The 26158-nt window shown below is 42.7% G+C and overlaps 1 protein-coding gene across 1 annotated transcript in view; it reads left to right on the forward strand.

Annotated features, from left to right (window-relative positions):
* The first annotated feature begins 1178 nt into the window (after positions 1-1178).
* Positions 1179-26158, forward strand: part of RNF123 (ring finger protein 123) — a 111195-nt gene continuing 86215 nt past the window's right edge. Inside the window, exons 1-15 of the mRNA XM_056853978.1 lie at positions 1179-1272; positions 5076-5193; positions 6328-6412; positions 8871-8950; positions 9774-9871; positions 14009-14063; positions 14400-14485; positions 15188-15274; positions 17488-17555; positions 18417-18555; positions 20656-20757; positions 22225-22329; positions 23586-23711; positions 23835-23927; positions 24103-24176. Coding sequence (XP_056709956.1) covers positions 5112-5193; positions 6328-6412; positions 8871-8950; positions 9774-9871; positions 14009-14063; positions 14400-14485; positions 15188-15274; positions 17488-17555; positions 18417-18555; positions 20656-20757; positions 22225-22329; positions 23586-23711; positions 23835-23927; positions 24103-24176 — 1280 coding nt within the window. The 5' untranslated portion in view covers positions 1179-1272; positions 5076-5111. The remainder of the gene's footprint in view (positions 1273-5075; positions 5194-6327; positions 6413-8870; positions 8951-9773; positions 9872-14008; positions 14064-14399; positions 14486-15187; positions 15275-17487; positions 17556-18416; positions 18556-20655; positions 20758-22224; positions 22330-23585; positions 23712-23834; positions 23928-24102; positions 24177-26158) is intronic.

Genomic DNA, 26158 nt, shown 5'->3' on the forward strand with positions numbered 1-26158 from the left:
TTCAGAAGGGAAACTCACGTGGAGGATAGTGCTTCACATGAAGTTACTGGATGTAGATCCTGGGGTTGACAGCACTGCCAATATGATGCTCTGTAGCCGGGTGGATGTTGTCAAAAAGCCACCAGAGTGTAAGTGGCTAGAGTATGAGAGACCCAGATTTGAAACCCCACTCTGCCAGAGATACTCGCTGGGTGACCTTGAGCCTGTCACATCCTCTCCGCCAAATCTACCTCATGGGTGGTTGTGAGGATAAAACGGAGAAGCAAACTAAGCCCCACTGGATCCCCACTGGGGAGAAAGACAGGGTACAAATGAAATAAATAAAACCCAACTTAGTCCTCAATGAAGATAATTCACAGTGGGTAGCCGTGTTAGTCTGTCTGCAGTAGCAGAAAAGGGCCAGAGTCCAGGAGCACCTTAAAGACTAACAAGAATATTTTCTGGTAGGGTGTGAGCTTTCGTGAGCCACAGCTCACTTCTTCTACAGTTCACCCAGGTCAGTTCTAAAGAAGTGAGCTGTGGCTCACGAAAGCTCATACCCTGCCAGAAAATATTCTTGTTAGTCTTTAAGGTGCTACTGGACTCTGGCCCTGTAGTCCTCAATGTTTGCTGTACATATATCCATCTGGCCAGTGATGTTTACTCTAAATGGCGGCAATTTTGTAAGGCCTGAGGCAGGTTCCCCCCAGCCCTGCTACGCAACCCCGTTTTAAATGACGATGCCAGGCACTGGACCGGGCACCTTCTGTTTGCAAAGCTTGCGCCCCAGCCCTGTGTCATCACCCCCCCTCCCCAAAGGGTCACAAAAGTCCCCGAGGGGTGGCTGATGCGCAGAGCATCCCGACCACAAAGCTCTTCGTGAAGAGGCCCGGGCTGGCTGTTGCCGTGGACCTGGGTCGCCAAGGAGAGGTGAGAAGGGCATCCTGGAGGGGAGCGAGGTCCCAGAAATACCCACGTGTGTGCGGGAAAGGGGGGCGGGGGTGACTGACAGCTTCCGAGGAAGGACCGGGCTCTGGGCGAGTGGGGGTGCGGGGGGGGGGAGTTACTACTGGGGTGGGGTCGGGGCGTCGGAGATGCACCGCCGGGGCGGGAAGCTCCCTCCCCTCCGCCTGGCGTTCAGGGGCGGCGCCGCGCCCGAAGCCGGGAGGCCCGCCTCAAGCCCGCCGCCGCGGTCGTCCCCGCCGCCTTGTTTGTCCCTGACGGCGCTCCGTAGCAGGGCGGATGTTGTGAAGAGCCGCTGCCGGGGCTGGGCGAGCCTGGCGTGGGGTGGCGGTGAGTAGCCTCCCCCGGGGGCTCTGCGGGAGGGGGGCCCACCCGGAGTGGCCGGCCGGCCGGCGGCGGGGCGGCCCCTGCAGAGGCCTGGCTCGGTGGCCGTGGCTAGGCCCAGGTCAGCGCCCGAGAGCCGCTTGGCCCGAGCGGGGCGCCTGGCCCTGGCGGTGTTGTGGGTCCGGGCTTGGAGCCCCGCTTCTGAGCGCCCGCGTCCCGGTTGTCACCTCTGCCCGCGGCGTAGGGAGGGAGAAAGCTGGGGGTGCGGGGGTGGCGCCTTGAGGTCTTCTCGACGCCCTCCGGGCGAGGGAGACGCGCTCAGGAGGCAGCCCCAGAGTCAATGCTGCAGCGACACCAGCCACCGGCCAGGTCTCTGCCCTTGGCGTGAGTTTACCGAGAGGCCTTTTGCGGGGAGCGGCCCCTGCCTTCTAGGCGGCTGCTGCTGCTGCTGCTGCTGCTGCTGCTGCTTTCTCTGGCTTCTCCAAATCATCCACTCTTACTACCGCACCATTCCTGCCTTGGCGAATAATAGTCTACAGTCCACAATAGCCATGCAGATTAGCTTTGGATTGCACACATTATCAGATCACTTCAGGATACAATGGTTCCACATTAACATACCACACCCTCATTAGCACATTATCTTGATACTTACAGGACAATGATTAGCACATTACTTTGGATACTTTTTGCAGGACAATGATTCAGCTCAAACCCAACCCCTTTCTGACTATATATTACTCTTCCTACACACTTGACGCTGAGAGACACTGTCCTTCAGTGTTACTCCTCTGAAGATGCCTGCCACAGCTGCTGGCGAAACGTCAGGAAGGAAAATACCAAGACCAGGGTTACACAGCCCGGATAACCCACAAGAACCAATAGTCTTCCCGTCTTTCAGTCCTCCTTGGAGAGTTGACATTGCCATTCTTCTGGACCTCCGCTGTTTGTTGGGGTGGGTGGGGTGTCATTCAACCCTCCCCCCCAGTCACGATGAATCAGAATAGATTTTTGGTGCAGTCCTAACTATTCTTACTCGAAAGGGGATTTAAGTTCTAGTAAATGTGTGCTGCCTTAGCCTAAGGTTATTTGCTCAGAGGTAAGTGCCGTTGGTGTCAGCGGGGCACACTTTAAGTAAATGTGCGTAGGATCAGGCTGTCAGTCAAAGTCTCTTCTCAACACTGGAGTAGCCTAGGACCCCTTTACAGAACAGGCTACAGTGAGCAGGTTTAAGGGTGGCAAAGGGTTGTTAAGGAACCCAGACTTAAATGGCTAAAAAACAAACAAAAAAACACCCCTACTGTAAACCTGTGAGAAACCAGAAATACATCATTATCCCATATGAGGGAAGGAGCTCACATGCTTTTACAGTGCAAAGTTGTTGCATTATGGACGGTTTTATCTACATGGAGGCTGAAGCATTGTGTTCATATTCAGCAAATGTTTACAGATGCAATCTTATACACACAATGGAGGAAGCTTCATTGGATATAGTGGTACACTGAATAGACATGCATAGAGCTGTCGGGCTCCTTGCTTGCCTTGTGAATTCCTCTTCCTCAGAAAATCCAGATCTGTTAGTGGAAATTGTCTAGAAGGTGTTCACCTAATTATATATATTTTTAGAGCCGAAACCAACTCTGTGTTGATTTCATGACCTCTCTTTGTATTCTTTTAGCAAATAAATGACTGGCATATTGCCCCTTACAAACACACATAATTAAAATCTGATACTAAAGATAATGATGTAAAAAATTAGGACAGATTTCTTTTTACTTATTTAATTTCTCATTCCATTGAGACTAGAGGTGAATTACAGAATTAAAAAAACAATATAAAAGGCCAGTATAACATATACAACAGTTACGGCTTTATTAATAGTAAGGCTTTATTAAAGGAAGGCACAGGCAAACCACCTCTGTTAGTCTCTTGCCATGAAAACCCCAAAAAGGGGTTGCCATAACTCAGCTACGGCACTTTACACACACAAAGGGAGAGGATATCTTTCACCAGGCCAGTTGGCAACCCTCCCATTATCATATGAAGACTTGAAAGGCTGCTCTTTTTGTTTTGCCTCCTACAAATGTCACATTTTTCTATTATTGCTCAAAGAATAAAAATTGTAGTCTGACATTAGGACTGTTTTCACATATGCTTTAATGTCAGAATTCTAAGCTCAAACATTTCAGATTTCTGAGCCTTGTAGTTCAGGCTTTAAGACAGCCACTCATCTAGTGCCTGGGTACACAGAAATTGCCTCCAGGGTGGGAAAGTTTACAAAAGTTGGTTTATTTTGTATTATGGAGCCATAAACAATCTTCCAAAGGTTGCTACATTGTTTAAAAACTAACCCCTATTGTGCCATCTTATAGCTTTGGGATTTTTAGAAATAATTTCTACTTGTAATAAATGTAAACAGTTTCTAATAAAATCTGGGGATGGTGAATGTGGACCACTGTAAGAACACCCTGTCTTACTTTGAACTTCAAAGCAATATTGCCTGTTTTATCTTCACATTTGCATTATGAGTCACACACCTAGCCTATGAACACACATTTGCTAAAGTTCTCAAAGGTATCGTTAGGTTTTGTTGTATAGTCTGAAGCACAATATTGTACGCTGATATCTTTACCTTACTTAGCAGCAGATAAAATGTCTTTGCTAAAGAAGTGTGGCAAATGGATATGTGTATGGTGCCCTTGGTAATGATGCCCTTGGTAAGATACTGTATGTATTCCCTTTTAAAGGACAGTTTTGTGTATGAATAGCAGCAATAGTGGGGACATCGAGTGGCTATTGCTCGAAAGTACCTGCTTCAGTTGTATAGTGAATGCAACAGGTCACATGGCAAAAAGACCAAGCTGAAGTATAGAGAAACGGGGGGGGGGGGGGAAGTCTGACTGCATCTCATGTGCCAGGGAGTTTCATAGTGGGGTGTAGAAGGGATAGACTACTGATGGTTAAACTGTTGGGGATGCCTTTCTCCTCTGTGTGCCCTCATACAGTGTGTCTTCGTCATATACTGAATTTCCTTTTTAGTCTTAAATTCACTTTCCATTGTGATATGCCTGGGTGTTGTGCTTGGCTTATACATAAAGCTTACAGTTGCTGCTGAATCTGTTACTGTGAACTCCAGAGAGTAATTAATATCTATCGACAAATGTAAGTCTCCCATAAAACATCAGCCACATCATTCTCCTGTGGCCTGTATGGATACATATGTATTAATTTTTTTGTTTTTATACAGCTAGTGGGTACAGACATTGTTAAATTATATATGTTTTGTTTTATGGAGACTTGGATTGGTCAATCAATATTCATTACTGTCTAAAGTTAATTATATATTCTGTTTATGCTTGCTCCTCTCTCTTTGTCTGCTCCCCCCCAGGGGTTATACTGTGTCTCTTTGTGCCTTCCCTTGCTTTAAAACCATTCTTTTGAATGGTGTTAAGCTGTTGTTTTCCTAGGTGTATAACTGTTAGCCTTCAATAAACTTTTCAGCCCTTGTTGTTGGCAGGTTCCTAGATCTTCTGAAACTTTGCTAATCTTGGAATCTTATGGTTTTCCTGACAGCAGATCCTTGTGTGTGTGTGTGTGTGTGTGTGTATTAAGTGCCGTCAAGTCGCTTCCGACTCATGGCGAGAGAATTCTGTGTAGCTGCATAAAGACATCTAGTCCCAGGAAAATGCAAATTATATATAGTGTTGTTTTACTGCTTTTCATCAGCATTGTGAAAGTTTCGTTAGAATTTGGCATCCTTTATCGCAAATGTTTATTTCCAGACAATAATGATTTTTTTCTTGTTTCAGCTTTGAGGCTAGTAGACATTCACACTGACCTGAATTATGACATCAAGAGGTGCTGGCACATCTTTTTCTCGGAAGAACTACAGATTAAGCACAGAGCCTGAAAAGCCCAAGGTTGCAGGTAAGAGTACTGTGCCTCTGTTGGGGTGTGTGCGGAGGGAGAATGATGATAGGAACTAGCTAATGGTACACAAATCCAGGTATATAATGTCTACCTGCTTACCATTATCCACTTGCTTAACATAAATTTAAAAATAAAAATGGGCTGTAAAAGTTGATGAGGCAGGACTACACTTTATAAAAGTGCTGGTTCTTCCTCAGTACAACATGTTCAGAAGGAAGAAAAATCATAGTGTGGTAGAAAAATGCTTATATGAATCCACCCTTGGATATTCTAGCTCAGAGTTGCTTATTAGCATAAATAAACAGTAAGCATCCTCATTTGTTGACTTGTGATTTACCATGGATTTTAGTTCTTTCTGGCCTCAAATTTGATGGGACCTTGATTAGAACTGCTGCTAGGTATGATAACAAAACAGTGGTAGTAGTGAGGTCATGCATGCTGATTACTCTAAGATGCCCATTAATTTTAGGGTATTTTATGGCAGAATCCTTGTGTTGCAGTTCTTTCAGAGTTTTTAACATTTTTTGATTTGACCATTATTGTCCTTGTGCTGCTGACTGTTTGATTGAAGTGTGGGTATTCAAAGAGTAGCACGGGGGCAAGGAGGGAGAACAAAGACAGACCAAACTGATCTGCCACTTCAGGCAAAATGCTGTTAACACCTCCTGCTAAGTAACTGAAGAGTATGTGCAGACAGCAACCATGAGGGTTAGGGGATGCATTCATGTGCTACTTGAATCTTTCATGTGGTGCATTGCTGTACCTCTTAAACAAAATTTCTTTCCCATGAACTAACTTGGAGATAGAGTTCTACTAAGGGACAAGACACACAGTGTAGCAACCATTTGCTGCACATGCCAGGATACCTGGTGAAGAGACACCCTTAGAGATGAATATCTGCAACCTTTGGAACTCAGTTTAACCAATGTTCAAGTACATTTCTTAGGGTTAGGTTGCAGATGATTTTTTGTGACATGACTTTTTATTAACTGTTTTTTTAAACTGTACCTTTCTGCTGATTAAATACTGAGATAATGGCGTACTGAGCTCCTTTCTCACCTGGCAGAAGTGAAAGTAGTATCTTGGATGTTATGCCTGATTGCTCATTGCTTGATTTGCTGTTTGCTGTAGGAATAGTGAACAGCAAACTTCTGAATGATTATCTGCACCGTATTTTCCCCAGTGCTGATGGGATTCATCCAGCTGCTGCACACAGGTACTGGACTTCTGATTTGCTGAGCAGCAAACAAAGTTGTATCTGTGTTGATGTTGCCGATGAGGATATCTTTGGCAGTGTGACTTGGGAACCATACAGAGTCATAATGCTGACGTTAGGCAAAACCAAAAGTTCATTGTATTGTGAATGCCTTTTATGTGAGGTCATGTTTGTGTGGCTTTCATTTTGATGGTGTGTGCAAGTATGTTTGTGGGTGTGTGTGAGAGAGAGAGAAAGAGAGAGAGCAGTGGTGATGACCCAATTTATGTGTTGTAAATCTGGCTGTTTCACATAGAAAGGACCAATAGTCATATTAGCTGAATGTTTTGAAAGGAACCTGGCAAGTATTCACAATTAATTTCAATGAATGCAATTGTCAGTAAGTTACAGACCTCATCAGATGATGGCAGCCAGGCTTTTAGTGTCTACATTGCAGACAAGGATGCCATGGCATTCGTTTTCTGTAAGTAGTCTCTAATGTAAGAAAAATATATCTTGTATTATTATTTTTAATTGTCCATTGTAATTTAATGTATAATCCTGATGAAAAAATTTTTTAAAGCCTGAAACAAACTCCATTTTTTAATTTTATTTTTGGTATACATTTATTTATGTATTTATTTTTAAAAATTAATATCCAGCTCTATCCCAGCCAAGGCCGAGCTCAGAGCAGCTTGCATCATAAAACATCATTTACAATACAATCCATACTACAGTACAATTAAAACCATACTCTAAAATCCGACTGGCACCCAATTAATGGGCACACAGCTCAGCAGCCAGCCCTGAGGAGAACCGTAAGGCCCCAGAATCAGAGCAAAACCAAATAAGGTGGGGAAAGGGGAAGGGAGGCCAGCTACAATGGAAATCGTTGCTGCCCTCAACCATAAACCCGGCGGAACATCTCAGTCTTACAGGCCCTGTGGAATTGCACCAGATCTCACAGGGTCTGAATCTCACTGGATAGAGAGTTCCACCAGGCTGGGGCACATTATACCCCCCATGCCTCAGAATATGAGCCATTAATACAGAGTGAAAGTTCCTTTCATTTTATCCCTGGGAGGGCTTGCTCTTTCAGGGTGGTAGCAGTTTGAGACACATGTGAGGGTTTCTCTTGAAGAACGCCTGTTCTATTTAATGAGCTGCTAGGGTCAAATTCCGTCCACTATATACTTAGCTTCTGAACTCACAACTGAGTTGTCAGTAGTGCTAAAAATAACCTTCATCCCCTTTTGCTTTCAGTGAGCAGAGGTTACCAAGAGGAGGAGGAGATGAAAAGAGTACTTTTTTCTTGCTTGTCTACAACTTTTCCAAAAAGTATATTATTGGTGTATACCACTGGATATTTACTTTTATTTTTTTAGTTTCAAAATCTTCAGCTTCTAGTTCATTTGTCTTATTCCTTAAAAATTACATAAATTACTGGTCTGGAAAGGAAGGTGCTTAGTGTAATACCCAGCCTCTGTTGGATTTAAGCCTTTTCATAACCAGGACAATTTGTGATTCACTAAAATGGATATAGCTTGTCACCTTATATGGTCCTAAGCCCATCTGGGACCCCTATAAATTTCCTATTTCTGTTGCCTTCCTGGAGTTTTAAGAACAAAGGATGTTAAAAACGTGGAATACTTAGGGTTGCCATCTCCACGTTGGGAAGTACCTGGAGATTTTTGGGGCAGAGCCTGAGGAGGGGAGGGTTTGGAGGGGGGGGACTTCAATGCCATAGAGTCCAATTGCCAAAGTGGCTATTTTCTCCAGGTGAACTGATCTCTGTCATCTGGAGATCAGTTGTAATAGCGGGAGACCTCCAGCCACCACCTGGAGGTTGACAACCCTAAGAATACTATATGGCTGTTGTGCAGGCCTGCCTTATCACCTCTGATCAGTGGGAAGTAAGACAAAAATCTTGGCCACTGGGGCTTTGGTAGCCTAATCTGTACAGTGTTCAGACTAGAAGGAAGGACTTGGCTAATAATTAGTGAGGTGGATCCAGCTACTCTGCTCACCAAAGTTTGAAGCCTTCTTCCAGCCTTCTTCTGCTGGAAGAAGAGCCACTTAGGTTGGAGGAGGGCTGCTAGGCTGGTGAAGGGGTTCAAATACTGCTGAGCAGAGTGGCTTAGATCCACCCCAGTGTGCTCACTTTAGAAAAAGGTTTGAGCTGAATAGCATGATATAAGGTCAAGTGGTGTGTTAAGTGGCATAAAGTGTCCTTAAGAATTAGTTTGGTCAGCATGTATAAGCTGTTCTTATTCATGCAGTATCTTCATGTCTTAGTCTGTTTGTTAGTTGTTTTCGGGCAACTATCTCCTTGGGCACTTTTGTATATATGAAAAAAGCCACATAGAATTGTTCAAGTTGGCAATGTTGAAGTATACCAGGAATTCTGGTTTTCAATCTATGCAGATCTTTCCTTGCTGACTGATATGTAACTTCTGAAGAATATTCTTTCTATTTCTAGGAAGCACCTGTCATTCCAAAATTTACAGGAACACGTAGAACGACTGCTAGCAGAGAATGCTGGCTCTGAAGATGCTCAAGGTACGTACCAGTAGAGTCTGTTTTTATTAGAGCCACCAGGGAGGGAGAATAGCATGAATGAGAATTCCTTCATCAGTCTGGCTTAACTCTTGATGCTGTACGCAGAGCATTTAAGTGCCATACTGCAGTAGATTAGTTTTAGCAGTGATACTTCCATTGGAAAGGAAGGGGGCAGCTCTCCCTTTTGAATTCATTGAATGTCTGAGGAGTAGCTTCTCAAACAGATTTTATGTGGGTGAGATATAGTCTGTCCTATCTTCTGAAACCTGCTATTTGTGGAATGGTTGCTCAGTATAGCTGTTTTTAATCTTCTCTTAATGTGACATAAATAATAAAAAGCGTTGCAGTTCCTCTAAGGAGCATTCATCAGGGTTCTTCACTTACTCCTGTGTCCTCCTTTGTTAGACTCTTTTGCTCATAAGGCCATCAGTCCCCTTTGAGATTCCTGAAATATCCACTTTAGTACAGCTCAGTCTTGATCTGTAAATAGCTTCAGAGGGTAGCCTTATTCGTTAGATCTGTAAATGTTTTTGCTGCTTCTCTTTTAGTGTCTGGACATAACTGCATGCTGTAGTTTTATTGTAATCTTTTGAAATACGTTAGATACATTTTCTAGATACCTTGTGAGACTTGGTGCAGCTAGGAAAATTTGTTTTGTGTCCTGTTCTTCCTTTTTCTGAGCAGGTTAATGTCTTGGTGCATTCTGGCAAGTCCTTTTTCTCTCTTTTTATGTTTGTTTTGTATACAACTGTGGGTCAGTACATCCATGATGCTGTTCTTTTACAAGCCTTTCTCATTGCCATTCCTGCACTTTTCATTTCAGATCAGGTGGTAGAAGGCAGACTTGGTCCTTCTGTTGTGGTATTGGATCATACAAGTGGTTTTGAGGGACTCCTACTGGTGGATGATGATCTACTTGGGGTGAGTTTGCAGAGGGACAGTGAGAATGTTGGGGTTGCCAACAACCTGGAGAAAAATGTCCTGTTCCTTTAACCAAGGCATAATGGGACGTTGTTTACCAGATGATGTTATTTACCTCCATACCGTGGAAAGCTTCAAGTGCCCATTCCCACACATTAATCCTCTGTTAAAGGGGCAAGGTTTTTCTCCAGGTTGTTGACAACCATAGTGAATGTACTAGTCCTGGCATACGTAAAGGCTTTCAGTCGGTGCTGCTGTATTCCTCTCTGTTTGTCCTCACTCCTCTTTACTTGTTGGATTGATGAAGAAATAACATTGGTTAATCCTGGGAACCTACCCTACCCTCTCCCAACCACCACTCTGAGCAAATTCCTCCTAACCATGGTTAAACAGTTTGTCAGTATGGATATGAACCATAAGGAAAACAAACATTCCCCATTAATTGCGGTTTGGAATTGAAGATCTTAAGACTAAGCATGGTTAATGGTGCCAGTGAACGTACTTGCCAGTGATTGGGAATGGCATTTTACTACTTATTTTAGAAAATGAAATACAAAGCAGACCTCCTTGGAAAATCTTATTTTTTTGAGAAGGTTCATAGGGGAGGAGAAGCTTCCTCTCATACTCATGGTCTAGGGTGTCAAAAGTTAAAGCCACCATCTTGAGTTATGCCTGGATATAAATTGGAAGCCTGTGTGGCTGTTTCAGAAACGGTTTGATATTAATATACTGACTCACCTGCATCAATAACTGGGCTTTAACCAAAGATTCCATGTAGAGGACCGAATGAAGCCCTGAGGAATTCCATGGGGCACAGCAACAGGCTCCCTCCACTGCCTTCTGAACCCTGCCTTCTAGAACCTACCCTCCATTCGAAATTCCACAAAGCAGTGCCCTGATTTCTCAACCTAGAAAGGCAGTACAGAAGGATATTACGGTTGATGGTATTGAAAGCTGCCAAGCAGTGCCCAGGGAATCAACAGTGCTAAATCACAATTTTGGAAATTTACCAGGATGTTAACAGGAGAGCTTGTGAGTTCCTGAGGAGCAGGTGAAATCCTGTTGTATCTAGCAACTTCCAGGGAGATCCCCACTTCTGCAGAGCTTCTGGAACTCATCAGTTCCGCCTTCACCAGTTAATTATTTGTCCATAAAAAAGCATCTCTCCAGTCTATAGAGCTTCCTGTTGCCATCCAGTACAGAACACAAAAGCAGTAATGTGACCTGCTACACATACTGGACCTTACACACACACGGGGGCAACTCTGTAGTTTAACAAGATGGCCTTGGCATGGATACTGAATATCCTCCCAAGACAAAAAAGCTGAGGGATTCTCCAACACCATAGTTAACACAGAGCTAGCGTTACGTCTGAAGTGGCTCTTGGTGTTTATAGAAGATACGTTAGAATTAGACTTAGAATCATAGAATCATAGAGTTGAAAGGGACCACCAGGGCCATCAAGTCCAACTCCCTGCACAATGCAGGAAATTCACAACTACCTCCTCCCTCCACACCCCTAGTGACCAGAAGATGGCCAAGATGCCCTCCCTCTCATCATCTGCCTAAGGTCACAGAATCAGCATTGCTGACAGATGACCATCTAACCTCTTCTTAAAAACCTCCAGGGAAGGAGAGCTTACCACCTCCCGAGGAAGCCTGTTCCACTGAGGAACCGCTCTAACTGTTAGAAAATTCTCCCTAATGTCTAGACAGAAACTCTTTTGATTTAATTTCAACCTGTTGGTTCTGGTCCGACCTTCTTGAGCAACAGAAAACAACTCAGCACCCTCCTCTATATGTAAGTACTCCTTAAAGTACTTGAAGATGGTTATCATATCCCCTCTCAGTCTTCTCCTCTTCAGGCTAAACAAACCCAGCTCCTTCAACCTTTCCTCATAGGACTTGGTCTCCAGACCCCTCACCATCTTTGTTGCCCTTCTCTGGACCCGTTCCAGCTTGTCTACATCTTTCTTAAATTGTGGTGCCCCAAACTGAACACAGTACTCTAGTTGTCTAACCAGAGCAGAGTAAAGCGATACCATCACTTCGCGTGATCTGAACACTATACTTCTGTTGATGCAGCCCAAGACTGTGTTTGCCTTTTTAGTTACAGCATCACACTGCTGACTCATGTTCAGTGTTTGGTCTACTAAGACCCCAAGATCCTTTTCACACACACTACTGGTCAAACAAGTCTCCCCATCCTATAATTATGCATTTGATTTTTCCTACCTAAATGCAGAACTTTACATTTGTCTTTGTTGAAGTGCATTTTATTAGTTCTAGCCCATTTCTCCAGCCTGTCAAGATTATCCTGCATCTTGGCTCTGTCTTCTACCGTATTTGCTACCCCTCCCAATTTAGTATCCTCTGCAAATTTAATAAGCATCCCCTCTATTCCTTCATCCAAATCATTTATAAAGATGTTGAACAACACAGGGCCCAGCACAGATCCCTGAGGAACTCCACTAGTCACTTCTCTCCAAGTGGATGAGGAACCATTAACTAGCACTCTTTGGGTACGATCTGTCAACCAGTTGCAGATCCATCTAACAATAATAGGATAATAATAGACTTCAGTTCCTGGTAACTATGTCACTCTGTCAGGTCTTGTTACAACCCTCTTTGCTACTTCTATAGTATTATTTTCTGATAAGCTTTCCAGTGCCTGTAATTCTGGCACTTTTTGCTTCTTGTCTGCATTTTGCTGTGTTGTTGTGCCACTGTTGTGTTGTGCCACTTGTATAAAACTTCAGCTGATGTAATTGGACTGTTCTCTTTAATTCTATGCTTCCTGTATATTCTTTGTTGCTCTCAGTTTAACTAGTTTTTAAAGACTGCACTTGTTTGTTATAGTCTTTCTTTTCTTAGTCCACGTAGAGAATTCATTTCTGCCTCTCATGCAACAGAGCTGCAACGGTGATTGTGTGTGTGTGTTTTTCTTGCTACTAGATCTGACTCACTGGGCTTGATTCTCATCACAGAAAAGAAAGCCAAGTGTCTTTGTCTTGAGCTTACCAGCAGCTATTGTTACTTGTTGTCTGGCATACTAATCCAAGCACTCAAATGAGTATGGCAGGGGTCCCCGACTTGGTGCCGGTGGGTGCCTTGGCACCCACCGACATATTTCCTGGTGCCTGCTAAGTTTTTTTAGAAAGTGGGTGGGACCAGGTGGAGCTCTTGCCCAACAGGGTTTCTGATTGGCCATTGGCAGTCTGATGGTCTGTGCAGATTAAAGTAATGTTGTGGCAGTGGCAGTTGCGACCACAGTGTTGGTTTTATTCTGTCTCTCACTCCTCTTCCAAGTGGATATTAAAAAAATTACCTCTCTTCTCCCGTGCACTTGAGCTTCCTCTATGTGTGCGTGTCTCCCAAATGGCCATTTTGTGGTTGGCTCTGCCTCCTCTGGCAGCCATTTTACGGTTGCCCCTACCATCCTGTGTCTAAATCCCCAGGGTGTCCACGGGTTCAAAAAGGTTGGGTAACCCTGGTTTATGGCATCCTTAAAAATAGATGGAATGCCCGTGTGCTTATAGAGCACCTTTGTTCTGTGAGTGCTCCTGTCATAGGCATTATGTACTTTTCCGTGTGTTGTCCCATTTGTGTCTTGGACTCTTTTGTTGTTCCTTCTGGCATTGTCTTCTTAGCCATACTGTTTCTGGCAAGTCTCTAGGTGCACACATTTGTGTGACCCATCTGGTTCTTGCGGGTGGCATACACCAGACTCTTGTTCCTTGCTGATTCCCAACCTGTCCACATGGCTGATGGGGGTGAATATAGGACCAGCAAGAGTTGTGCAATCTGCACAGGCTGCTTCTCTGATCTTGGCATGGGGTTTGACCTGAGAGCAATGAAAATGGGAAGCTACTTTGCTGACGTGCTCTTTTTATTGTTCCTGTGTGCAGGTTATTTGCAAACCTCTTAATTTCTTTGTTTGTTCAATCCAATTATAATATAATAGATGCAAGCAAGCCACTGGTGATGTATTTACATGTTTGGAAATGACTGGATACTTTTTCTAACTTGTCATCTCTGATTTTCTGCTTATTTGCATGTGAACTGGAATGGAGCCAGTTAGATGGGAACATCTTTATTCATGGTGTGACAATATTCTTTCTCTTTTTCTAAAATCAGGTGATTGGACATAGTAACTTCGGTTCCATCAGAGCCACAACCTGCGTGTATAAAGGTAAGTAGTAGAAAAAGGCTGGACATTACCATAGTATTGGTTCAAACATGGAAACGTTTTTAGTAAGAACATAACACTTTGAGGTGTAAATTTACTGAGAGTGAGACTTAGAGAAATCTCTGATTTGATTTGAAAGCCACAATTATTGCAATTTTTTAAAGAAAATACAACATTTGAATATAGCATTTAGGAACCTGGATGAGGAATAATGGACTCTGGACGCTATAGATCTAGGGCTAATCTAACTTTCTATGTTGGTTGAGGATCAGCTTAAATTTGTATAATACAATTGTGTGACTTTGTCACCAGACACTTTTCTTCTGTCTTTTCTTTTAGGAAAATGGATCTATGAGGTGCTCATTTCATCCCAAGGCCTCATGCAGATTGGCTGGTGTACTCTCAATTGCCGATTCAATCAAGAGGTAACATAACAGCATTACAGAAGTCTGGGATACTTTGTAGACATCATCTTGAATTCTCTTGTATATTAATGTGCAGGACTGGATTGATTGTTCTTCTTCATTGTGAATTTCCATGTAGGTAAAATATTCTTATGCGGATATGTACACTGGAAGGTTCATATTTTATCATATGGTTTTTGCAGAATTTTTACTGAAGACTAGAATGGGGAGCTTATAATGTCTTATGATTATTTTGGATGCAGGCTGGGTCCAATACGTACTTGTATTTACTTTGATTTTCAATTTTGGACTGCTGTCTGATATATTCTATTGCCCTCATATGAGTGATTCAGCCATTTCTGAAATCTCTCTTCTCCTTGGCCTGAGGCTAGCAATGATGGATGGAAGAAAGGAAACACTACCATGAAGAAATGTTTGAGAGGCAAAAACACAACAGGTCCTAGAGTGTTCCAATTTTAAGTGAATGAGCTGTAGATATTCCATGTTAGTTAGCCATAGGAATGTATTATGGTATCACCTAAAACTTATTCAAAATCTTACTTCTTCCTGTCAGGGAAATTCTGCTTAAGAGATTAACTGAAAAGTCATGCCCCTGAGAATGTGGCATCCTATACTTCATGCTCTCTCTTTTAGTTCCCCTTTAATTAAGTGTTGTTCAAGTAGCTTTGATTACAATGTACTCTTGGCTCTCTTGTTTTGAAGGAAGGAGTTGGAGATACTCCAGATTCATACGCCTATGATGGGAATCGAGTACGCAAATGGAATGTAACTACGACCAACTATGGTAAAGTAAGTGCCAGCCCCCAAAGTTTTTCTTGTTTTTCAAACAAGAATTGCTGGCTGATCTGATGACTCTTCTAAAGGTCATGCTGGACAATAGTAATAGGCATATAAGGCCTTAGAATCATGTTTAAGCAGAAATGATTCAAAATGTGACTAGATTGTAAAGTTGCTAAATTAGACTTAGTCAGCCACTTTGATGCAGGCTCTCTTGATTTAAGGACTGTGGATGGCTATCACATGGCAGCTTGTCCTCCATGCCGTGTCTTAGCCTTTGTTCCAGTTAATACCATTTAAATATTTTTTGGCATGAATGGAACATGCCTGGACCTCCTTGGCATTTATCTAATAGCATATTAGATATGTTGAGGAGAAGGTGATTGTGTGCCCCCTTGAGACTCCTAAAGGTAGAGAAAAGCGGAGTATAAAAACCAACCTTCTTCATATTTAGTCTGCTTTTCTCGAAAAGGCTAAAGATGGGTTGTAATGTAAAACCAAAATGAAACAGAGACAATCAGAACAATATTTGTAAGCAAGCATAAGAACTTTGAGGAGACTTTCTCAACTTTAGCTCCAAAAACCAGTCACATAAAAAGTAGGTCTAACATTCATAAGTATGCCCTTCTAAATGATTTAATTTTGCAAAGCCTCCAAAAGATCAAGAATGTGATGGTCTTCCTGACATCCTCAGGGAGGCTATTCCACCAAAGAGGCACCATTGCTGAAAATGCTCCAGGGCACTGTTCTGACCTATTTGCAAAAGGGCATTCACTTGGGCTCTCACAGTGCCATCCTAAGCGGAGATTCACCCTTCTAAGTCTGTTGGCTTGTAAGGGTGCAGCTGCTTAGGATTGTATTGCCAGTTTCCCATTGAAGTAGGCAAAGCTAACTCTTATTAGCTGATAACATATTCATCATTAGTCAGCAATATGTGGTGTTCTGAAGTTTTTGTAGGACTAGGGCACACCTGATTGCATCGCATGTTGTACTTTCAGCTTTGCTGTATAAAACTGCTTCTCCTCATTGCAAATATATATTTGCAGATATATATACATGTGAAGCCCCCCACACCAATATTAAAAAAACACTTCATGTATCAGATAAAATGAGTGCTACTCTACAATAGCTTGAGTCTTTAAGATGTCAGAAAGCTGAAAGCAGCTAGCCAAACTAAAACCCCGAAGAAGTCCTATAGCATACTTTAAAAAATCAAATATCTAACTCTGATGTTGCTTAAGTCCATTTTTTTCAAATAATATTGTGATCGTCTTGTACAAAGTATTCTGTGGGAACAACGGAAGCAGTATACTTCCAGTTCAGATCTATTGGAAGGGTCCATTTTGTGTAGGTTACACCTTGTTCGAGGAAGAAGGACCAGCTGTGAATTTGGGTGGGCTCCAAGTAAAGCTTTTTTCCAGAACTCTCCTTATAGCAGCACTCTCAGTAGGTGCATGATATTCTTGTGGCACACCCACATCACATGCGTACTATCATTCTTCACTCCTTACCATGTGTGTAACCCTTCTTATCACTGCATACCTGTGTGTGTACACCCTCACTGATTATATAAATGCTCCATGCTGATTGGACACTTGCCACCCCTCCCGTGGATCACAGCACCTTGCTGACTGAGTACTTGCATACCTAGCCCACTTCCCAGTAGGCTCTGTCAGATCACCTCCACCCGCCTCCTGCTGTAATGTAGAGCTAAAGTTCTGAATGCTAAATGAGCAGAGGGTCATTAAGTTAAACTGGTAGACCAATGTGGCAGCTGTAATATGGAGCTTTTCTTGTGGGACTTTTAACAGTTCTGCTACTCCAGCCACAGATGCTCAATTGCAGTTAGAAGAATAAAATTAGGTACTCACTCTCTGTGTTGGTAAGCAGTTGGGGAATTGTATTAACTGTTTGCTGTACAAATGGGTGTAGATGAGGATGAGGTTGTGCAGCGTATCAAAGAGGAAAGGGGCTTGAATTCTGTGCCTGGAAAGATTAAGAAGGGCACAAAGTGTCCCCTAGGTGGTCATAGAGCCAGAAGACAGTTACCTTCCTTAGAAGAGCTAGATTTGAGTCCAGTAGCTGTTTTACTGCAGACCAACATGGCTACCTTCTGAAACTATCTTCCTCAGAAGCTGTCTCTGTATGTTACTTGTCAATATCTTAGCAAAACTGGTAATATGCTTCATTAGTTTCCTTCTAATACCTTTTTCTTTTTTGTGCAGTCTTGGGCAGCCGGAGATATTGTCAGCTGTTTGATAGACCTGGATGAGGGAAACATTTCTTTTTGCCTGTAAGCCTCCTTACAAAACTCACACATATATAGACTACTGTAATTTTATTTTAATTTAATTTATACCCCCGCCCTTTCCCAGACAAGTCGGGCTCAGGGCAGCTTCCAACAATAATACGTCACAGTACAAACATATGCCATAAGTTAAAAACACAAAATTTAAAATTGTAAATAACAATCTAGCTTCAAATATGGTATTCTAATTTACACACTTACTATATATATAATAAACTAATTATTCCCAGTGGTGGGTTAGCACATAATGATGGCGAGCAGGTGAACAGTCATGACCTGGGATTCACAGGTCCTCCAAAGAGTCAAGACAGGAAGAAGAAAACCCAGGGAAAAGAAACAAAAGAGGAAAAAAGGAAGAAAGGGAAAAGAAAGAGGGGAGGAACAAAAGGGGAAGAAGGGAGTGGAGGGAGGCCGGCTAATCTACTGAACTGTTGCTGCCTCAACTGTATGCCTGGCAGAACATCTCTGTCTTATAGGCTCTATGGAACTGAGCTAAGTCCTGCAGGGCACGGGTCTCATTTGACAGAGAGTTCCACCAATGTTTATTGGATGATCTTGCTTTTACTGCATTGTCTTCTACTTTTGTAATCTACTTGCTGCATTGTTTATGGTATATTATGCCTTTGACAAGAAGATCTCTGATTTCACTTGTACACCTCATGTTGCATGAGAAAAAAATGGTTCAGTAAGCAGAAGATTCCATCTGCATATTCCCTGCTTGAGTACATTCATTCAAGTTTTAAACCAAGCTCCGCCAAAGGGGAGAATCTTTGCATTTGGGTTGTATCAAATACACAAATCTTTTGGAATTTTCTGAAAGAGATTTCTTTCTCTTTTCTTCTTCAGGAATGGTGTGTCTCTGGGGACTGCTTTTGAGAACATCTCCCGGGGCTCTGGCATGGCCTATTTCCCTGCCATCAGCTTATCATTCAAGGAATCAGTTGCTTTTAACTTTGGCAGCCGCCCACTCCGATATCCTTTAACAGTAATTTTGGCCAAACTGTGGAAAGATTGGTTCTTGTAGGTTATCCGGGCTGTGTAACCGTGGACTTGGAATTTTCTTTCCTGACGTTTCGCCAGCAACTGTGGCAGGCATCTTCAGAGTAGTAACACTGAAGGACAGTGTCTCTCAGTGTCAAGGGTGTAGGAAGAGTAATATATAGTCAGAAAGGGGTTGGGTTTGAGCTGAGTATTGTCCTGCAAAAGTATTGTCCTGTAAGTATCAAGATAATGTGCTAATGAGGGTATGGTATGATAATATGGAACCATTGTATCCTGAAGTGATCTGTTAATGTGTGTAATCCAAAGCTAATCTGTATGGCTATTGTTGAATGTTGTCTTTGTCTGGAGGTTTTTCAGGGCAGGAAGCCAAGCCTTATTCATTCTTAAACTCTCCTCTTTTCTGTTAAAGTTGTGCTGATGTTTATGAATTTCAATGGCTTCTCTGTGCAATCTGACAAAATAGTTGGTAGAATTGTCCAGTCTTTCAGTGTCTTGGAATAAGACCCTGTGTCCTGTTTGTGTCAGTCCATGTTCAGCCACTGCTGATTTCTCAGGTTGGCCAAGTCTGCAGTATCTTTCATGTTCTTTTATCCTTGTTTGTATGCTGCGTTTTGTGGTCCCGATGTAAACTTCTCCACAGCTGCAAGGAGAAGTTTACATCGGGACCACAAAACGCAGCATACAAACAAGGATAAAAGAACATGAAAGATACTGCAGACTTGGCCAACCTGAGAAATCAGCAGTGGCTGAACATGGACTGACACAAACAGGACACAGGGTCTTATTCCAAGACACTGAAAGACTGGACAATTCTACCAACTATTTTGTCAGATTGCACAGAGAAGCCATTGAAATTCATAAACATCAGCACAACTTTAACAGAAAAGAGGAGAGTTTAAGAATGAATAAGGCTTGGCTTCCTGCCCTGAAAAACCTCCAGACAAAGACAACATTCAACAATAGCCATACAGATTAGCTTTGGATTACACACATTAACAGATCACTTCAGGATACAATGGTTCCATATTAACATACCATACCCTCATTAGCACATTATCTTGATACTTACAGGACAATACTTTTGCAGGACAATACTCAGCTCAAACCCAACCCCTTTCTGACTATATATTACTCTTCCTACACCCTTGACACTGAGAGACACTGTCCTTCAGTGTTACTACTCTGAAGATGCCTGCCACAGTTGCTGGCGAAACGTCAGGAAAGAAAATTCCAAGACCACGGTTACACAGCCCGGATAACCTACAAGAACCAATGAACTCTGACCGTGAAAGCCTTCGACAATAATGTGGAAAGATTGTTCCAAAAAATTGTTCCAAAAGTAATATCAGAATCTAAAACGTCCTGTTCTTTCCCCTTGTTGAGCCTACTTTGTCATTTGTTGGCACTAGTTGGTATAATAAATATTCGACAAAATGTATTATATAAACTATGCATGGTCAACATTATCTCAGTCATCCATATAATGAACTTGTAAGCTAGGCCTCATAACTATGTTTCAAGGTGACATCTTCTTTTGGATTGTTTATCTACTGGCATGATATATTTTTTGTATTAATATGTGAGGTGGGGTAACATTTCTTAAGTTTCTGTTGCTGAACCTCTTCTTTCCAGCCTGGATGACCTTTGGATCTCATTTTGTCTAGATGTCAAGAAAGCTGTACTCTTAGGTGAAGATCTGAGCAATAATACAGGTCCAAGAATAGTTGTCCTTGGGAAGTATCATTAAAGGGATGATTGGTCATTGAAATAAGAAAGAGGACTTATTCAGGATACTATTGAGACTTATTTCAATGACCAATCAACAACAAGTACACTTCCTGCATGGTTTTGCTTCAGCAACTTGTTCCAGTATATACAGATGGCTTTGCAAGTATTCCTCAAGGCCCTGTACTGTATGAAACAACAGCAGTAAATGTGGCATGTTTTTTGGAAGCTTGAGGTGCTGGATGGAACTGAGTGTTGGCAGAAGAGGACAGCTTTGGAGTAATCCCTTGAAGTAGTGAATTCACCATTCTGAAAGCTGGAATTTTTTTCTTAGCAATTTCATACATATCCAGTGGAGGGATATTGGCCCTTACAGGACAAACCCATTGCAGATCTGGTGAAAGCTCAGAAGCTGTTGGGATATCTGAAAAATGTTATTCATACTGGAATAGATGTTTCGGTAAGATCATGTCTTCAATCTTATATTTCATTTGACTCGTTCTACCCAATCCTGACTGAGGGATTGATTGTATTTGGGGGAAGGTATATTCAGCTTAAGAAATGTAGAAAGGATTCTTAATATGTAGAAAGGATGGGGCTATGCATCTCAAAAGATGGAGCTGTGGAGGTAGGAAGCAGACTGGAATCTCAATGACTGGGTCATCTGGGACAGGTTGCCAGTTTAGCCTCCATCTCAGTGGTGTCCATGAGTGCCTTTCACTACCTTAGGAAATGTAAAGCACTGGAACTGGGAACATCTGTGGTGAGAGCAAAGCCTGCTTTTCACCCCTGATGTTGGCTATCCCTGCTCTTACAGACATGGACCCTGATCCCCAAGGGGTGCCTCTGTACACAGAGATGCATATGGTCCCCACTGTCCTTGCAGTATTCAAGTCTTCCCTCTGTATGTACACACATCACCTGTCATAATGGTGATTTTGACAGTAAATAATACATCTCCTAAAAAGCCAGCTATGCAATTTGGCTTTTTGTTTTTAGAGCTATATATATTGCTGAGAATGTACAAATGGTGCTGCTGCTGCTAAGAACTGCAGGTTATCAGCTTCATCAAGGGCTTATCTGATAATGGTGTTTGTATTTCTTTGCTTGATGTTAATTTTTTGGGATAAATGTAGCATTCATACTATGCAACAAGCCAGCCTGTCAGTTTGGAGTATGCAGTGTGATGAAAGTGTAGGTTTATTCCTGCAGAAGAGCACGTGTGCATATCTCCAGTGTGATTGGTCCTCCTGTTCATAATGATTCACATTTTGATAAATTGATTTTTGTTGTGGGGAGTTGATATATGAGGGGTAAGAAAGAAAGATGAAGGGTTTGAATAGGTGTTACAGCAGACATATAGCCGATGCCAACCCACTTCTCCCATAGGTATCAATCTAATTTTAAAAAGAGTGACACAATATCATTGTATTCAGCACCCACCCCCCACAAGCAACAGCCAATGAATTGGGGAAAATTGGCCATGTCATGTCACATGATTCTTTTGCTAGGTATTCCTCAGGCTTCCTGTGGTTGGTCGCAGCCATTCATTCCCCATCACATCTAGAAAATAACAAATCTGGTTTAGGATGGAGAAACAGATTGCAAGTGGTCAGGTGGCTTAACTGTGGGCATGTTACAGGGCAATTCTGTGCCGAGTTACTCCATTCTAAGTGAATTGAAATCAGTTGGCTTAGCCTGGAGTAACTCTGTGCAGGATTACAGTGTTTGTGTCCTTTCTTCTGACCCAGAATGTATTTCTGGATTTGAGATTTGACCACAAACTTAAGGAAAAGCAGTCTCATAAGTCTACTTGTTCACCTCACCTTCTTACAACATTTCTGTCTTACTTTATATTAACGTATACAATTCCCAGAAATAAAATTTGCTTTAAAAAAATCCCATAATCCTGTGCTTGATATTTCAGGAAGGGAAGCTTGTGGAGAGGGACTCTGCCACGTGGCAGCTTCAGGGGGAACCCACCGTGCTGATCACCTTGGCACACATTTTTAATAACTTTTCCCCCCTCATGGTGAGTTTCCTCATGCTTGCTTTACTCTCATGCTCTGCTTCCTTAACTTCCCCCAGTAGCAATTAGTCTCAGGAGCAGATACCCATGTGCTTGTCAGAGAATTCACAGCCTTCATAAAGACTGAGTTCATGCTAACCAATTACTTTTCCACGACTAAGAAGAGCAAACTTCTTGATTTTGTCCCTCCTTGTTCTAGAAAGTACCCGTACGGCTCATTTGCATGTGTAGCCTGCATCACACACAACACTAGACCTTGAGGACATCCAATGAATCTGATGGACAGTAAATTCAGGATGGATGGAAGGAAATAATTTCTTTACTCAACAAGTGTGGAATTTGCTGCCTGAGGATGTAGTGATGGCCACAGGCGTAGACAACTTTAAGAAGGGATTAGACAGGTTCATGGAGTTGAGGGCTATCTGTGGCTGCTAGCCATGATGATTAACAGGAACCTCCACGTTCAGAGGCAGCAAACCTCTGAATCCCAGTGCTAGGAGGCAACATCGGGGAAGGCTTTAGCCTCTATGCCCTGTTTGTGGCCCTCTAGAGTAACTGGTTGGCCACTGTGCCAGAAAGGGTGCTGGACTAGATGGACCACTGGTCTGATCCAGCAGGGTTCTTATTATATTCAAAGAGCACCACAGGGATTTTTTGTGGCTAAGTGCCCTGCTGGCAGATACTTATATGCCTGTGGCCAGAGGTGAGGAAGGTCTGCTGCTGCTGCTGCATATGGCAGGCTGCAGCCTATGCCTTCTGGCCCACCACCAGTTTGGTTGGGAAGAGCTGCACCTGTGTGTCTGCTTGCAAGAACGGATTGCTGTCTGCTCTGCCCTTCCCCATCAGCAGATTCACTTGTGAGAAAGGGCTTACAGTCCACCCTGCGCAGCACTGAGCTTCAGCACTTTTCCTTGTGAGCAAAGCCCATTGGGTGGGGAAGGGGGAGGAATAGTTTCTCACAGTGTCTGGATAGTCTAGGGAACATTGCAGGAGAAGTGGGGGCCTCTTCAAGGAGGGATTTTTCAGAAACCAACAACACTTAAAGAGTTGTCTTAATGAGGGATACCATTAGGATTTGTGGCATCAGCAGTTCCAGGACACATTCTAGGAAAAACAACAGCTGCCAGATACTCTCTAAAGCTGCAGCACTGGTGGTACTGCTTTTGTATCACGTGTTGCCTCAATAGTCTCCGCTGCAACTTTCTCCGTGGCAATATGTACTGTACAGATCTGCTGATTTGAGAACTTTTCTTCTGCAGTGCAAAGTGTACTTAGTAGAAGATGTGCTCATGAACTTCCTACTCGGCATCCTAGAAGGAGGAGGGTCTGTGGAAGCGCACCCTCTTATTCAGCAGTTATTGGATCTCATGTGGCTTCTCATGGAGGTGAGAATCTCATGGTTTGGGTTATCACTTCTAGTGGTGTCCCTTCTATGTGTCCTCCTTTCTTTCTGGGAGGTATTTGGCACCTGTATCGTGTAGACACAGTTTCTCTTCCCCTCCCCTCAGGATTATGAAGTACATGAATGCCTCAAACAGCTGCTGATGTCCCTGCTCAGGGCTTACCGTTTCTCTCCCATAGTTCCTGATTTGAGCTTACAGGTAAGTGTGGCACACCAGTGCAACCACAGGAGTAAAAGGTATGCAAGGAGAGAAGCTGCTCTGTCTGTCTGGCTATAGGTTGTAAGGATATCCTTAAATATCCTGTCTTGAAAGCTTTTGGTCACTGAGCTCTGCAGTTAATCTTGACTGAGTTTTTCTTTTCCTGTCTATCTAGATTCACTACCTCCGTCTCACTATTGCTGTCCTGAAGCATGAGAAATCCAGGAAATACCTGCTTCAAAATGTCCTGTATCCTTCTAGTACTGATGTTTTCACCTTCATCAAAGTCCTTTGATGAAGCAGAGTCATTGAGGCTGCCAACAGCTTCAGGTGTAACTGCTGCAGAATCACAACATGATACCAGAAAGTGGCCCTTTGGTCTTTTGTGAATATTCATTTCCTGGGGCCCTAGTTGCTGCCATTTCTCTACAAGCACTTTGAACTGATATTGGAAGGAAAATTCTGTCTTCAGTTTGCAAGTTCTAGGGCATCCTGTTCCTCCTTGCTTATACTTGAAAATGGACTTCAGGTGCTCCTCTCCCCAAATTGGGAGGGAGGCTAAGGAGTAACTGGAAAATGTTTAATAATGCATTTTCTTAATGCCTTATTTGGTAAAACAGTCGTCGTCGTCCCCCAGACATTTGCTGTTTTTACCACACCAAATGAGAGACTTACTTGGCTGGATCCAGTATCAAGTTGCTAGACCTCAATGAAGAGTTCACTCTCCAGCATCATCCCACCCATTTCCTTTTACAAATAGGATTTAACTGCCAGGCTAATGTTTAGAGGTGCATCTGTCTGGCAGCCTAGACTCTGTTTAAATTCAGAATCCTCTCCGTCTTTCAGCCACTGAGGAATTAGGGAAAAAACTCTAGAAATCTTACTTTCTAGATATAACTCCCAACTGGGCAGGCTCTCCCTGCTTTTCTCTTATACTTTGATAAAGCATGAGCCAAGTTTTAGGCTTGCCTGTTGTTGCAAAGACCAAGTAACTCCAAATTAAGAAAACAGGGTTATATCTTTATATCATAGATTACAACAATAAAGATACAATTGCACACCAAAAGTCTACTGCATCTGAGCATAGGAAAAATCGAATAGGCATAAGCGCAATCCTTCCTAGGTCTAAAATGTATCCCTATGATATTAAAGAGATAGGCAGAAATATCTTACTAGTTCCAGGTTTTTTGTTCAGGCTCTGTTCAGATCAGTTTTATCTTCCTTCTCTCATTTGGCTGGTCACATCTCTTCAGACCGTGTGCCTATGTGTGTTTTCATTATCCCTAAGAAGTCTCTTCTTCATCTCTGTTTTAAGCAGTTATTTCCCTGACATCCACAAAGAATGACTGTCACCTCTTCTTAAAGGAGAGCTTCTTCTTCCCACAAGCCCCCACCCAATCCCTCTCATTCAAGATTCACCATGTAGAGAAGGAAAAAGACTAGATGTTTTTTAGTAAGACTTAGGAGGGTCCCACTGCTCTCCGGCTATGGCTATCCTGGCTCTCAAAAAAATGTGTACAGAGGGAGATAGTGGAAAAGAAAATTCAAGGCATGGTAGAAAAGAGCCTAATCCACAATGTGTAGAGTCTTAAGAAAGAGCATAGTAGGTGTTGTGTATTTAATTAGACAAGGTGGGATACAAAACAGATTTCAAAAAACAGTGAGGGCTTTTGGGATAGAGAGAAAGAGAAAAATGGTCTCTGTCTCTGATAATGTAAAAGCTAGAAGGTAATTAGAAATCTCTCCAGTACTAATCGGAACACAAGGGAGTTTTGGAAGGCAAAGAGCAAAAGAAAAAACATTGGTATTCATTGATGTGACCCTCCCTGAGCCTGGCCATGGCTGGGATAGAGTGGGGTATAAATAAATAAATAAATAAAAATATTAATAAAGCTGGAGATTAATTGTAGGTGATGCTCCAGGTAAAGAGTCAGTAGAAACCAGATTGGGTGGTTGGAGGGCATGTAACCCTCTAAAAGAAAGTCTCATGTTTATTTAACAAGGGATTAGGGCTAGCAGAGTGAAAAGCTAACTGACTTTATCTGAAGCTCTGATATGAAAAGTCAGCAATTACTAACAGGAGTGAGCTACAGATACTTTCCAGTATCTTTGTGGAATCACTTAGGGTCATAAAAGTGCCAACTATACAAGCTGATCTCAACAGGAGAAAATGCTATTTTAAACAATCTGCTTTTGAAGCCTGTGTTCATGGTTTGTGCTTTGCTAATGTT

Source organism: Euleptes europaea, chromosome 1 (genome assembly GCF_029931775.1).
Source record: "Euleptes europaea isolate rEulEur1 chromosome 1, rEulEur1.hap1, whole genome shotgun sequence".
Taxonomy (NCBI): Eukaryota; Metazoa; Chordata; class Lepidosauria; order Squamata; family Sphaerodactylidae; genus Euleptes; species Euleptes europaea.